The following is a 12,201-nucleotide window of genomic DNA, read 5'->3' as shown; positions in this document are numbered from 1 at the left end:
CTGTGCGCGGGGGCGGGCGGGTCATCCCTCCCCAAGAAAAACAGCAGCGAGCGAGTAGACTCGAATCGATTCCCGCCCGCAACTGCAGCTAAACTACCGTGTATACAGGGACGATTGATGGCTGCGTTGATCTTTTCCACTCGCGCCGCGAAATGCTCTTGTTTTCCAATTTTTTCCCCTTCCTTACATCAGCCGAGCTCGTTATACGCTTTTCGCGCGCGCAAAAACAGCGCAAGGGCAGATTCGTCAGCGCGGCGTAATTTTTCAGAGCCCCGAAGAAACGCCCGAGCTCATAACGCGCCAAACGGGCAGCGGCCAAACGGAGCGTGCGCGCGGAAGAAACTTCGTGGCCGATTACCCGCGCGACAAATATATTTATGAACGGAAACGAGCCGCGACCGCGACGGCCTTTTAATCCCCGCGCTCGAGCTTCTGCCAAGTTGCCGCGCGCGCGCGCGCGCGAGCTCCTACTCTTTATCTTTCTTTTCCTTCTTGCCGCAGCAGCCGCGTCTCTGGCGACGCGTTTTGCCCTCGGATTTACGGGGGCGTACGCGCGGCGGGGCAACTTGTTTTGCGGTTGCGGCGGGTCTGCGGCTGACGGCTGACGACGACGACGCGCCAGCCCAGCCTGACGCGCTGATTATTTCTGCGGATGTGTCCACATATACGTGCAAGCGCACCGGCGACGCGTTACACGCGCGCCCGATGGAATATAGAAATTCGAGGGGGCCGTAAGTTATTGCCGGGAAATCAGCGGAAATGTGTTCGGCCCGTCGATTGCAACTGTCTGTTACTACTGATTTTGCGGCTGCGGCGCTCCCGAATGTGACGGCTTATCCCGGCGCAAGCGTGTGCGGGAACGCTTCGTTCACTCAAGTCTGCTCTCGATCTGCTTGCAGGTACCGGCGGACTACGTGATCCGGCATCCGGAGCTCAAGCCGATCAAGGGCCAGGGCACGCCGAACAGCCTGGGCCTGCGCTTCGAGATGGAGTCGCGCCAGCTGCGCGGCGCGAGCCTACTGCGGATCCGCTGCGTGGCCCACGTGGGCTCGCGCCGCTACGAGACCGAGCGCACCATCCAGCTGGCCCACGCCAACAACCAGCGCTTCAGCGCCGGCGACCTCCGCAGTGTCGGCAGCGCCACCTACGCCAGCGCCGCGCTCGTCCTGCTCCTGGCGGCGGCGCTCGCGACGTGACCTGCTGCAGGAGAGACGCGGGACTGGGAGCGCTACGACCTAACCTAGATTACCGTGCGGCGAGTGTGCGACTTTTGAGGTCGTGCTTTGTAAATTCGTGTCCGGTGCAGAGCGAGCGGTATACCGTATACGGTACGGTTTATGACGTAGCTGTTAGGGTCGTAGAGAGAGGGCGCTCCGGGGCTCTCGAAGCGCATGAAAGTATGTACACAGACACACGCTCGCTTTAATGAGATACGGATTACGGTTAAGCTATATCAAGGGTGCGTCGCTAAAATTATGCGGATGAATGCGTTACAATAAGTGGGATTTCGCGAAATTCCTCTTTGCTGTCCATCGTTAACTTGAATATACCTATATGATATACATACATTAAACAGTGACGGGAGAGAATAAGAGAGCCATTTTTAACGATACGAAGTATATTATACATAATTTTTGTAAATAAATTTCATTGTAAAAACGACGACGGTGGTTATCAGTCGAGAAACCGGTGCGACGGCAGAATTGGTAATTAGGACATTCCTGTTATTCATTGTATATGTATTAAGGGGTTTGCGTAAATATAGCTTCTAATGAGAACTGTACAAAGGTAAACGGACAAGAAAACAGTACGCTACGGCATTCCTACTTTGTAGCTTCGACGAACGATTTGTTCAGTTTGATCTCCATACTCTAGTCTAGACAAAATAATCGACGCTACGCGGCCAGCGCTTTAAACAAGATTCAACGCAAGCAAACTCGAGACTCTCGAGATAAGGGTCTCCTCCCGGGTTTTCCAGCAATTTCGAGATAAATACACGCAAAAGAAAACGTTTTGTCCATAATTAGGAAAAAAAAAAACAGAAAGTTCACACTTCCGCGAGGCTTTAACACCATTGTATGCATAGTAAGCGAGTAATTCTACTAATAGGAGTGGCCCTTCATCGGGGCGAATTCTGAAAAAAAGGATGTCGAGGGCCCGTGCCGGAGGTCGTTATACAGGCGCCGGAGAGATAGAGAGAGAGAGAGAGAGAGAGAGAGAGAGAGAGAGAGAGAGAGAGAGCTTTCATAATCGATAAATTCAATTTATGCTTTGTCTTATTTAATATAAACGCCGGACGGGAAAATGAAGCGAAAGAGGAAGTAAATTTAATTTAGCGAATATCCGCGTCGCGACGAGAAATATTCCTTGTCCGCGCGCATTGATTCTTTCAAACTATAGCTATACATATACGCTCTTATTGCGAGATACAAGTTTCCCGCTGCCGTGTAAAATTATTATTATTATTATTATTATTATTATTGAAAGTCTACGAAATATTTATTTTAGTAAAAAAGAAGGATTTATGAAAGAAGTTATTATCAGCCTCATTGATTTGTTTCGTTGTCTGTAAGCTTGCCTTTTGTATATATATTTCAAAAAACCTGCATGATAACGAGGCGAACAGCTTCGCAGAGAAAGAGAGTAAATGTTAAATTCAACGTAATATTTTTATATATAAGTATAACATCGTTTCTTCCTGGGGAAATAAAGTAATCAAAAGAATAAAATCATTGTTTTCAATCAAAAGTACGCAGTTATACCAGACGAACGAGAGACCGTAAAAAGCACGCATTGTAATAAAAAAGTTAAAAGAATCGATTATATTATAAAAGTATCTATACATATATGATATATATATATATATATATACAAATAAAGAACTATACGTCTATGTAAATAACAACGCACTCTCTATAAAAGCAAAGTAAGCGATGCAAGCGCAAACACGCGCTGCGGTGATCTTGGACGCCGAAGTTCTAAAAAGTGTATCCATCCTATACCATAGCGGCCATGGTGTCGCGCGGCGAGAAAGGAGAAGAAGTATATTATACGAGCTCCTTGTCTCTCGAGGGAGAGCCGCGAGTTATCGGCGACGCCGCGGTCGCGAGGGGGAATCTATGAGGAGAGACTCGACGTGCGAGAAATCGGTCGCGGGGATGCAGGGAAGAGCCCCTCCTTTTTGTTCGTGACTCGTTTGCGAAATCATTTCAAACTTGTCGTACATATCGGCTCGAGTCGTCGCGCATACCTAATCTTTGATGTGCGTATAACTTGCGCAACAATGCTATCTTTAGTTTGCGCAAAGAGAAAAGAAAAGCGAAAGAGGCTCAATCGCGGCGAGTTCCACTCGTTAAGCGGGGCAGCGGCGCAGGATTTTATCGCCATTAAGTTTTCGCGACAACGAGCCTTATTATATATCGCGAGGCGCGTTGCGTCAGGCCCTGCTTGCGCAATTTACGTCCGAGTGCATCCGGCGTCTAATTCTATTCATTCATCACCGAATTCCAGGTATATATGGTAGGAAAGTTTCGCGGGTACGACGACTCGGCTCTTCCCTCCCTTTGGCTCGCGCAAAACGTGCGGCTCTGCGGGTATGCCTACGAGGATGTGTGCGCGTGTGTGATATGGTTGAACCTTGCTGCTTTTCATCGTACCTTTGATTTTCATATTTCCACTGCCGACTTCTCCCAACTGACAGCGTCAAAAACAATGGTTTCATCGATGTGTTGTACTCGGACATCGGCGAGGTTCGATCGGCGTGAATGCGATTTTCTAGGCACAATGTAACAGTAATCATTGAAAAAACTCGTCGAGGATGCGCGACGTTAAAAATCCAAAAAAGTAACAAATAGCCTCGAATCTGTAACAGCGACATAAGTGAAAATAGAAATTGTAAATGACAAACCCAAGTATATTACGGCAGTTGCATTGGAATCCAGCTGGTAGTCTTTAATTTTCCTCTACATGTACAACAAGCCAAGCTCTTGTTTCCCCGCTGAAAATCCGCTGCGTTTTTTACCTGCGAAATTGTCGACGATTCGAATTGTTGTTCCCAGAGTACGAGAGAGAGAGAGAGAGAGAGAGAGAGAGAGAGAGAGAGAGAGAGAGAGAGAGAGAGAGAGAGAGAGCGATATGCACATATATTAAACGACAGAACGAATAACACTTTTATCTCTGTGATGATAAGGATCACGTGAATTTCCGCGCCATTTTTCGTGTACTGAAAAAAACAAAACCAGAACTATGGAAAGAATAAATTATACGAGTAATAAAACGAGCTGGTGTACGCAGTTGAATTCATTTCCCAAACCCCCGAGCGCACGCGCTGCATCGCGCGGAAATTTGGAGGACTTCAATCTCGCCGAGAAAAGAGAGAGACAAAAACGGCACGAGACGCCGGGAAGAAGTAGATAAAGGGAGATCAGGGGCTCGGACAAAGAAAAATACGGACAGATTAAAGGAAGTGGCGAGCGGAAAGAGGCGGAAGCTATACGGACAAGGAGAAATGGAGTTGGCGCAAAGGGTTTAGGGGATGCGAGCAAGAGAGAGAGAAGGATAGAGACCGCGGCCGAGCAGATTTACACGCTGGATGAATGCTCCCGTTAAGTGGATGCCGCTGTTCGGACGTTTTCTACTTTTATTCCTTGTTTATCGCGTATTTTATCGCAGCATTATTATTATAATAACGCTTTTAATTTCGCCTTTCCGCAAGAGCGAGCTTTTGCAGCGTCGAGAGTGATTGAATTAATTTCGATCGCGCCTCCCGCGATCGAAAGCTTCATTACGGCTGAATTAGCTGTGCTCGTAAAATAGATCAGGATTTATTTTTGTCGTATAACTGCGGAATCGCTTTTGCGCGCATCGATGCAGGTATCCTCTCCGGATCGAATTTACGACGCGACATTGTTATGATCCCGCGGATTAACAACAACGGCCGCGGACACGCTCGAAAAGTACGTCCGATTCGGAGCTATCAAAGAGACTATATTCGGACTGTAAGCAGCCCGCTCGCGCGGAATGCTTCCGCATAATTCGGCCCTCGCTCCGTAGCATTCCATCCGTCAACTCGCGCTTTGATGCCTTTTCGGCCTAATTGAATTAGGAGTCGCGTTTGTCAATGCCGTGGAAATTAGCTCCGCTGCAGCTGAGAGTATTTTTGAAATTGCTGTAAAATCGCGGCGGTAACACGTACGGCGCTCGAAATCAATACGGCGCTAACAAGGTCGATTCAGCGCGGGCCCGGCTGACTCGAAATTCTACGCGCATAATTTACACGCGCCTGTGTACGCGTACTATTCATCGACGACGATTGTCGGGCTTATACGGGAAACTTTTAAAAGTGCGCGGGCATCGTTCTCAAAACCGTAACCGAATTTTCCGTTCTTTATTAAAGCGACGCCGGCCCGGAATCGAGTTCGCGCTCGCGCTTTAATCTCATTGGAGCGAGGCGCAAAATCAAAGTCGACTCGCTCGGCGGCGGCTTAATTAATTGGCGCTTGACCCCCGAAAAAGGGGCTATCGAATTAGCGGCTCTCTCTCTCTCTCTCTCTCTCTCTCTCTCTCGGGGCTTTGACGCTCGTGCCTTTCTGGCTCGGCATTAATCTCGACGCTGATTTTTTATTATCGATGCAGTTACCCCCACCAGTTTCCAGTCGCGCGTGTCGAGATTTTGTCGCAGTTTTTTGAAATCCGACTTGAGTCCGATTTACGCGCGGAAGTCGGATAATCGCGTCGGCCGATCTCACGCTTAATTAAATCTCGCGGTGGACCGCCACGTCGGATTGAAATTTCCGCAAGAGCTGGCGTAGTGCTAGTCCTTTTTCAGCTCCGCCGCTGAATTTCCGGGGAAGCACGAAGTACACAAGCCGCGAAAAGCTGCTGTTAATCGTAAGGCCCCGTAAGGGAATTGAAATTTTCAATCGGCAGCTCGGCGCCGTAGGGATCGTATATTAATCGCGACAATCGATCAGAATTACGGATAAAATCCAGCATCAGCTCGGCTAAAAAAGAGCAGTAGTCCATAGACTCGTCGGGCGCGATGCACCGAGGACTGTGACGACAGTGAATAACTCTTCGCGCGGGGAGATTGATGCACCCTCCGCACTCTCTCCCGCGGCTTCATCGCGCCTTGGAAAGCGAGACGAATGGCGCGCAGCTCGCTCTTTTATATCCTCGCGTGCGCCGAGTCCGCGCGACGATTAATTACCGTTATCCCCTTAATGGAGATGCGGCTCGACAATGTAATCGACGCGCGCGCGGATTCGCTCGTATTTGATATTCCTCCGGGAATCATGCGCAGGGAAAAAGGCTCTCATGCCTTGGGGGAATACGCGATGACGGCAGGGAATTAGGGAACCTCGCGCGCTGCATCGCGCGGATGATCGTAATAGGCGTTTCCACCTCGATTCGCGAACTTATTCCGGCTTTCTTTGGTCGCGCGCTCGCATAATAGGGGCTTTGTGCTCCTCGAAAGCCTCGAATTGAAATTATCCGCGCGATAGTCGATCAATGCAATAAAAATTCCCGCAATCGTAACTTCTTGCCGCGATAAAAAGCGGCTCGTAATTCGCGCGCGCGCGCTCAAGAGTACAAACTGCCGAACAGCCCCCTCGAACACGCGGGACACGCGCGGATTAAACGCGCTCCAGTGCTTTTTTTTCCCAACGCGCATAAATCTGCAGCGCGCGGCGGTCTCCGATAATTTCCCGCGGCCGAGCCTCGCGCTGCGCATTGTTGTCGACGAGCTTTTTCCTCCGCTCGCGTGAAATCGAACGAGAGAGAGAGAGAGAGAGAGAGAGAGAGGGCGGTAGGAGAGAAAATAAAAGCAATCGGATTGATGCGCGCTGGATTTTTTCTTCGAATAAAAATAGTGCTTCCGCGCGTGTGTTCAATACCCGGAATTAGTGTCGGGCCGATGCGATATCGGTGGAATTTCGTTGGATGCAGTACATACAAAAAAAAATTACAAGCTTCCACCACTCACTCTCGCGCCTCGGATGACTCCATTCTCGCGAGTAGAAGCCTCGGCAGCCGCGAATAATTCGTATGCGCTCCGCGTCGTCGACGCAATAAATCCGCGACTCTCCAATGAGACGGCTCGCGAGCTTTACGACTCTCCGATCGTCCGTATCCTTTCGCGCATACACTTTATACACCGCGAGTGTGTATATTGTACAGTACACCCGGCCGATCGTGAATCATGCATTATTCGCGGCGCTTCCTTCTATCCCGCGAGCGTGCAGACGTTATTGCACAGACTCCGTACAATATACACTCGACGGTCGCGATTAATTAAATAAGTTATACACCTCAAGGCGTACGCTCGTATCGCGGAGCGAATTACACGGGTGAATGAGGCGAAATTTATCACTCGCGGAGTAAATACAAAGCAACCGTCCAACTCCTCTGCTTTCGTACAAGCCGAAGATTAGCAGGAATGTCACGGGAGTGACGCACGCAAACGAACCGGTCTCCCCGGCCGCGGAATAAATTTCACAGCGTCGTCGCTGCAGTTTTACACGCAGTCGCTCGATCTCCATCGCAGCGGCACGTTATATATCCGCGCTAGAAATTTAGCAACGGCGGTGCTTCCGTGAAAGAGCAGGAAAGTCGTTAACTCTGCTAGTTATCTTATTTTAAGCGTCCACATACGATCGCTGGATCCGATCGCGATCAAGTGCGCTGACGTCAGGCAGCCGCGAGGAAAATCACCGGCACGTCGCAGTCATTGCACTCGCGGCGGCCGATCTATACTTTCTAGAAGAGGCGCGCGCGATATGAAAACGACGACATCGACGAGAAATGGTGCAAGTGGCAAGTTGGCAAAAATCGGGAGGCACGCGCGCCCGCGTGTGTGTGTGTGTAGCATCTACTGATAAAACCGGTCTCTCGATTTTTCCCGTGCAAAGGAAGATGCGCATAAAAGCGGCCTCGGCAAGTTCAGCGCGAGGCAGACGCGCTGGCCGGCCTCTCGAGTGAGCCTCGCGCGAAACGTGCCGTTTATTTCCTGTACTCGCGATCATGTCGCGCTTCGTCGAGCTGCTGGCGGTCGCGAGTCTGCTGCTGGTGTCGAGCGCCAAGCACTTCGACGGGGGCGTCAACGACCTGCACGCCGTGCTCGACCGGCTGGGCAGCAACCGAGACGGCGGCAGAGGAAAGGAGAAAGAGGCCGGCGGCGCCAACGACAAGGGGGACGAGGACGAGATCGAGAGCTTCTTCCTGCTGTCGATGAATCACCCGACGAAGCTGAGTTTCCGCTACAGCGAGGCGCCGGGCGTCAAGGTCGACGCGGTCGTCGAGCGGCTGACCTCGGAGGCGACTCGCAAGAGCCTCTGCACCTTTCCAGCCTTCGGCTACGAGCCGGCCGTGCATCACATAAGGCTCGTGTCGACCAGCGAGGACGTAGAGATCCTCCAGATCATCAAGATCTTCCAGGAGCCCAAGGACAACTCGATGGATATATTCGTCCTCAACGTTACCGACTGCCGCTACAGCAAGACCGAGATTCTCAGGGGCTACGATTACTTCGCCGCCGGGGGAAGCTTCACCGTGCTTCATCCGGGGTAAGAGCAGCGGGTTTTTTTAACTCTGCGGATAGGGATCTCATTATCATTCGCATTTACTTTCGCAGGGGCAACAGCTTCGACATTTTCTCCCTGGACGGTCAGGAGGAGTGCGGCAGCTACATCTGCAAGCGGGTTTACAACATCGCGAACAGCAGCATCAGCGAGCCCAGGAAGTTCTCGTTTCTGAATCGCCACCAGGATCAGACCCTGACCTACATGGCGCCCTCGATTAACGGGGGCTACTTCTCGATCGTCAGGAAGGATGACAACATCGGCCTGTTCTCCCTCACGCCCGACGGCGGCCTCATTCAGTCCATCGAGAACAACACCGAGAGCCGCGTGCACTTCCTCAAGATCTCGACGTATCACGGTTGGTATACACCTCCATGCCGATTCGGGGATATATAACGTTAACTATAACACATCCTCCGCAGGTTACTTCGGCTTCTGCTACACGGCCGAGGCGAAGCAGAAGGAGATGAACTGCCTGCAGCTGGACGAGAAGCTCAGCTGCAACGCCAACGTCACGATGGACCTGGGCTACGAGACGAGCTACCTGGCCGTGCAGAACCTGCCCCAGGGCGGCTTCCTCATGCTGACGGTGCAGTGCGCGAACAGCAGCAACTGCGAGGAGCACGAGATCAAGGTGAGGAGGTTCGACACCGACGGCTTCAACGGCGACTTTGCCAGCTTCCACGAGACCGGCTGCATACCCAGGAGGCAGCAGCAGTTCACCTTCTTCGAGGAGGACGACAAGATCTGCGTCTTCTACGCCTGCGATTGCAAGCGCAATGAGGGCGAGGGGTACGACAAGCTCGTCAAGTCCAGGTGCTTCTGAGCCCGCGTGAAGCAGCGATGACTTTTGTGATTTTACTATGCTGTATTGTGTGTTACACTATAACTTATACTGTAAGCCGATCCACGAAGCGAAATATACGCTCATAAGACTATAATGTCCCGACTGTTTATTTTACTTCCTCGAAGTTCGTCATAAGCCTCTTAATTCAAGATCGTATTTTTTTCGGGTGCTTCGTTTTTTGTTTTGTTTTTTGTTTGTTTTTTTTTTTAATACTTGCCAAGATTAACAGTTGTCGGTCAAGCGCGGGATTCCCTCGATGACTCATTAAAAGCATCACAGTCGAGCAGCAGGCGAATAAAGGTCTATTTATTTATACGACTTCTCCAGACCGAGATTAAATCTATAGCGGATTCAAAGTTTGGAAGAAAAACCGTTGCTTCGCCACAGGGGCCCAGCGTGTTGCATAAGAAGCTGGAGATCCTGGTTCTTCTTCTATTTCCCAAAAATCTACCGTGCAGTACGGATCGCAGGGACTTGGCGTTGAGTATACGCACAAGAGCATTTCGCATAGCCAGTCGCGGAGCTTCGTCTCGCACTCCCGGAATAACCCCGCTGCAGACGCACCTGGTCAACGGAAGCGTCACGACTCCCAGTCGGGCAGGGAGCTGCTGGGCTGCCAGATCCCCCTGAGTCGCATAAACGAGAGGATCTGCGAGACCAGGATGACGTCGACGGGATTCGGGACGGTCGTCGTGTCGTGGCTGTTCAACAACAGGGCGGAAGAGGAGACCGGCATAAGACTGCTGCTGGTCGGCGCGAGGGACTGCGAGTACCAGGACACGAACGTGACGCCGCAGAGGGACGTGTGGACGCGATCTAGTTCGTGCCCCACGACGTGCGGATCGTTAAGGTACGCTGAGGAAATCGTTATCGCTCATCTGTGCGGCTGGATATTTTCAAAGTTACCACTCGATTTCCGGCCAGCAGCATTCGCGGCCGACGACTCGCTGACCTGGAAGCTGATGCCGGTGGAGCCCTCGAGCTCGTCCGCGGGTTTCTATCAATTGGCCATATTTCCGTTCGGACTCCAAGCCGAGCCGAGCGTCCCAGCTGTCGAAACTCGGCTCCGACGGTGCCCTCCTGAGATCCACGACCCGATAGAGCTCTCCCCCGAGGACGTCGCGGGCTACTCCAACAGCCACGGACGGCCAAGTCCGAGATAGAGAGCGCGCGCTGCTGGATCTTCGACTCCCAGCCGAAGGAGCTCGGCGGGAACGTCAGCATCGGCTTCGGCGCAGGGACGTCGCTGCGCGCGAATAAGATGAGCCTCGCCAACGCGGCCGACGGCGAGGAAGAGCTACGACGTCTTCGGGCGTCTTCCGCGTCAGCAGAGCCTGCATGAGCAAGGCCTACGACCTCTCGGTTTCCTTCCAGTCTTACGACTTACTGCGCAGCTGGACAAATAAAGCCTTATGATCGACTATGACAGCGCGTCGATTCTCTTCTCCCCCACCCGTTATTTTCCCAGTTATTTTCAGCGTTTCGAAAGAAAACCAAGAAACAACAGCAGATAACGGGCCGATGAAATTAACGAATGTGAAAATCCTCGCTCGTTTTCCCGGCTGTATATGAATTTCGCCGAGGTATGCCCTGCAGCTTTTTTTTCTCCGTAGCTCGCTGCCGATTGGAAACGCGCGGGAGCAGGGACGGTTTTAATAAAGCTGCGCGCCCGAATTATCAATGGATTTCCCGGCGAGCTTCTTTGATCACGCCGTTATCCCGCTGACGATCCAATCGCGCGGCTTGTGATTCGAATGAAAGGATACATAGGTCGTAACTCTCGGCGATCTTTATAGATAACGCCTAAAAATCAGACAGGCCGATTTGCCTAATGAAGCCGTAAAGCCACGCGGAACAATTAGCCGACTGTCTGCGCGGGAAAAACGTCGTCCGTTACGCGATGCACGAGGAACTAGCGAGCGTTATTCTCGATAACCGCGTCGCTTCCGCGTTTCGAATATTCGGCCGCGCCGACTTCCAGATTATGACGAGCTCTGTGGATACATACGCGTGTATCAACGATAACGGAGCCGCGACTCGTTTCTACGCGGGATCGTGCCCGTGAAAATTCCGCGGACTTTCTATGCCATATATCTCGCGGATTTTTATCACGACTTTTTCGCGACTTTCTCGCGACTGCCCGTACTATTTTGCCGATTTCGAAAAAACGACTGTTGACGCGCCCCAATCTTGCCGGTTTACTATATACCTACTAATCGCATTAGCGAAGCTTATTGTCGATAATAATCCTCGAGACTCTGCTTTACGTTGATGCGCTGTCGACAAGGCTTTCCGGAAAACGCCGCATTAATAAGAGATGCGCGCGCGTGTTAGTATCGGCGATTAATTTTCACTCGGCCGTGGCAATTAAGCCGATCGGACGGAAGAGATCTAACGACCGAACGCTCGGCTCTCTGTTAAACGTGTACGTGTGGGTGAGCGTTACGCGTGTACGTGTGCTTCGCTTTTACCTTCTCGCCGCGGCTACGCCCGAGCGAGCGGACAAACCTCGAGGATGTATGCATGTGCGCAACGCTCGGAAACTACACGAGAGTTTTGTTCCTAGCTTTTTTCACTCTTCGATATGGATTATGGAAATGCTGCGCCGCGGAGAGATTTCCGTTTGATGGAGAGCCGCTTAAGCCGAAAAATCGAACGAACGGGACACTTTTATTCCTCGTGTTGGCCAAGCTTTCAGTGAGAGAGAATATAAATTTTTATGGATCGCCGTGGATTATGAACGTACACGAATTCGCGTTGAGAACTGTGTGTTTA

The 12,201-nt window shown here is 51.3% G+C and overlaps 2 protein-coding genes across 2 annotated transcripts in view; both read left to right on the top strand.

Moving 5' to 3' along the window:
* The window catches only part of LOC100678164, an 86,128-nt gene extending 81,849 nt beyond the window's left edge, over positions 1-4,279 (top strand). The window contains exon 5 of the mRNA XM_008204463.4: positions 900-4,279. Coding sequence (XP_008202685.2) covers positions 900-1,196 — 297 coding nt within the window. The 3' untranslated portion in view covers positions 1,197-4,279. The remainder of the gene's footprint in view (positions 1-899) is intronic.
* A 513-nt stretch (positions 4,280-4,792) lies between these two features.
* LOC100120779 lies at positions 4,793-9,520 on the top strand. The gene is made up of 3 exons (XM_001604334.6): positions 4,793-8,564; positions 8,633-8,937; positions 9,002-9,520. Exons 1-3 carry the CDS (start codon positions 8,023-8,025, stop codon positions 9,403-9,405), a joined length of 1,251 nt encoding a protein of 416 aa, XP_001604384.1. The 5' UTR covers positions 4,793-8,022; the 3' UTR covers positions 9,406-9,520.
* Positions 9,521-12,201: the final 2,681 nt, after the last annotated feature.

This window comes from Nasonia vitripennis, chromosome 1 (genome assembly GCF_009193385.2).
Source record: "Nasonia vitripennis strain AsymCx chromosome 1, Nvit_psr_1.1, whole genome shotgun sequence".
NCBI lineage: Eukaryota > Metazoa > Arthropoda > Insecta > Hymenoptera > Pteromalidae > Nasonia > Nasonia vitripennis.
The sequence above is the reverse complement of the archived record's forward strand: the minus strand, read 5'-3'. Positions and strand labels throughout refer to the sequence as shown.

Excerpts from the sequence above, each read along its gene's own strand:
- LOC100120779 (XM_001604334.6), top strand. The coding sequence starts at position 8,023 with ATGTCGCGCTTCGTCGAGCTGCTGGCGGTCGCGAGTCTGCTGCTGGTG. Across the intron at positions 8,565-8,632 it reads TTCACCGTGCTTCATCCGGG|GGGCAACAGCTTCGACATTT; the intron begins GTAAGAGCAGCG and ends TTACTTTCGCAG. Across the intron at positions 8,938-9,001 it reads CAAGATCTCGACGTATCACG|GTTACTTCGGCTTCTGCTAC; the intron begins GTTGGTATACAC and ends CATCCTCCGCAG.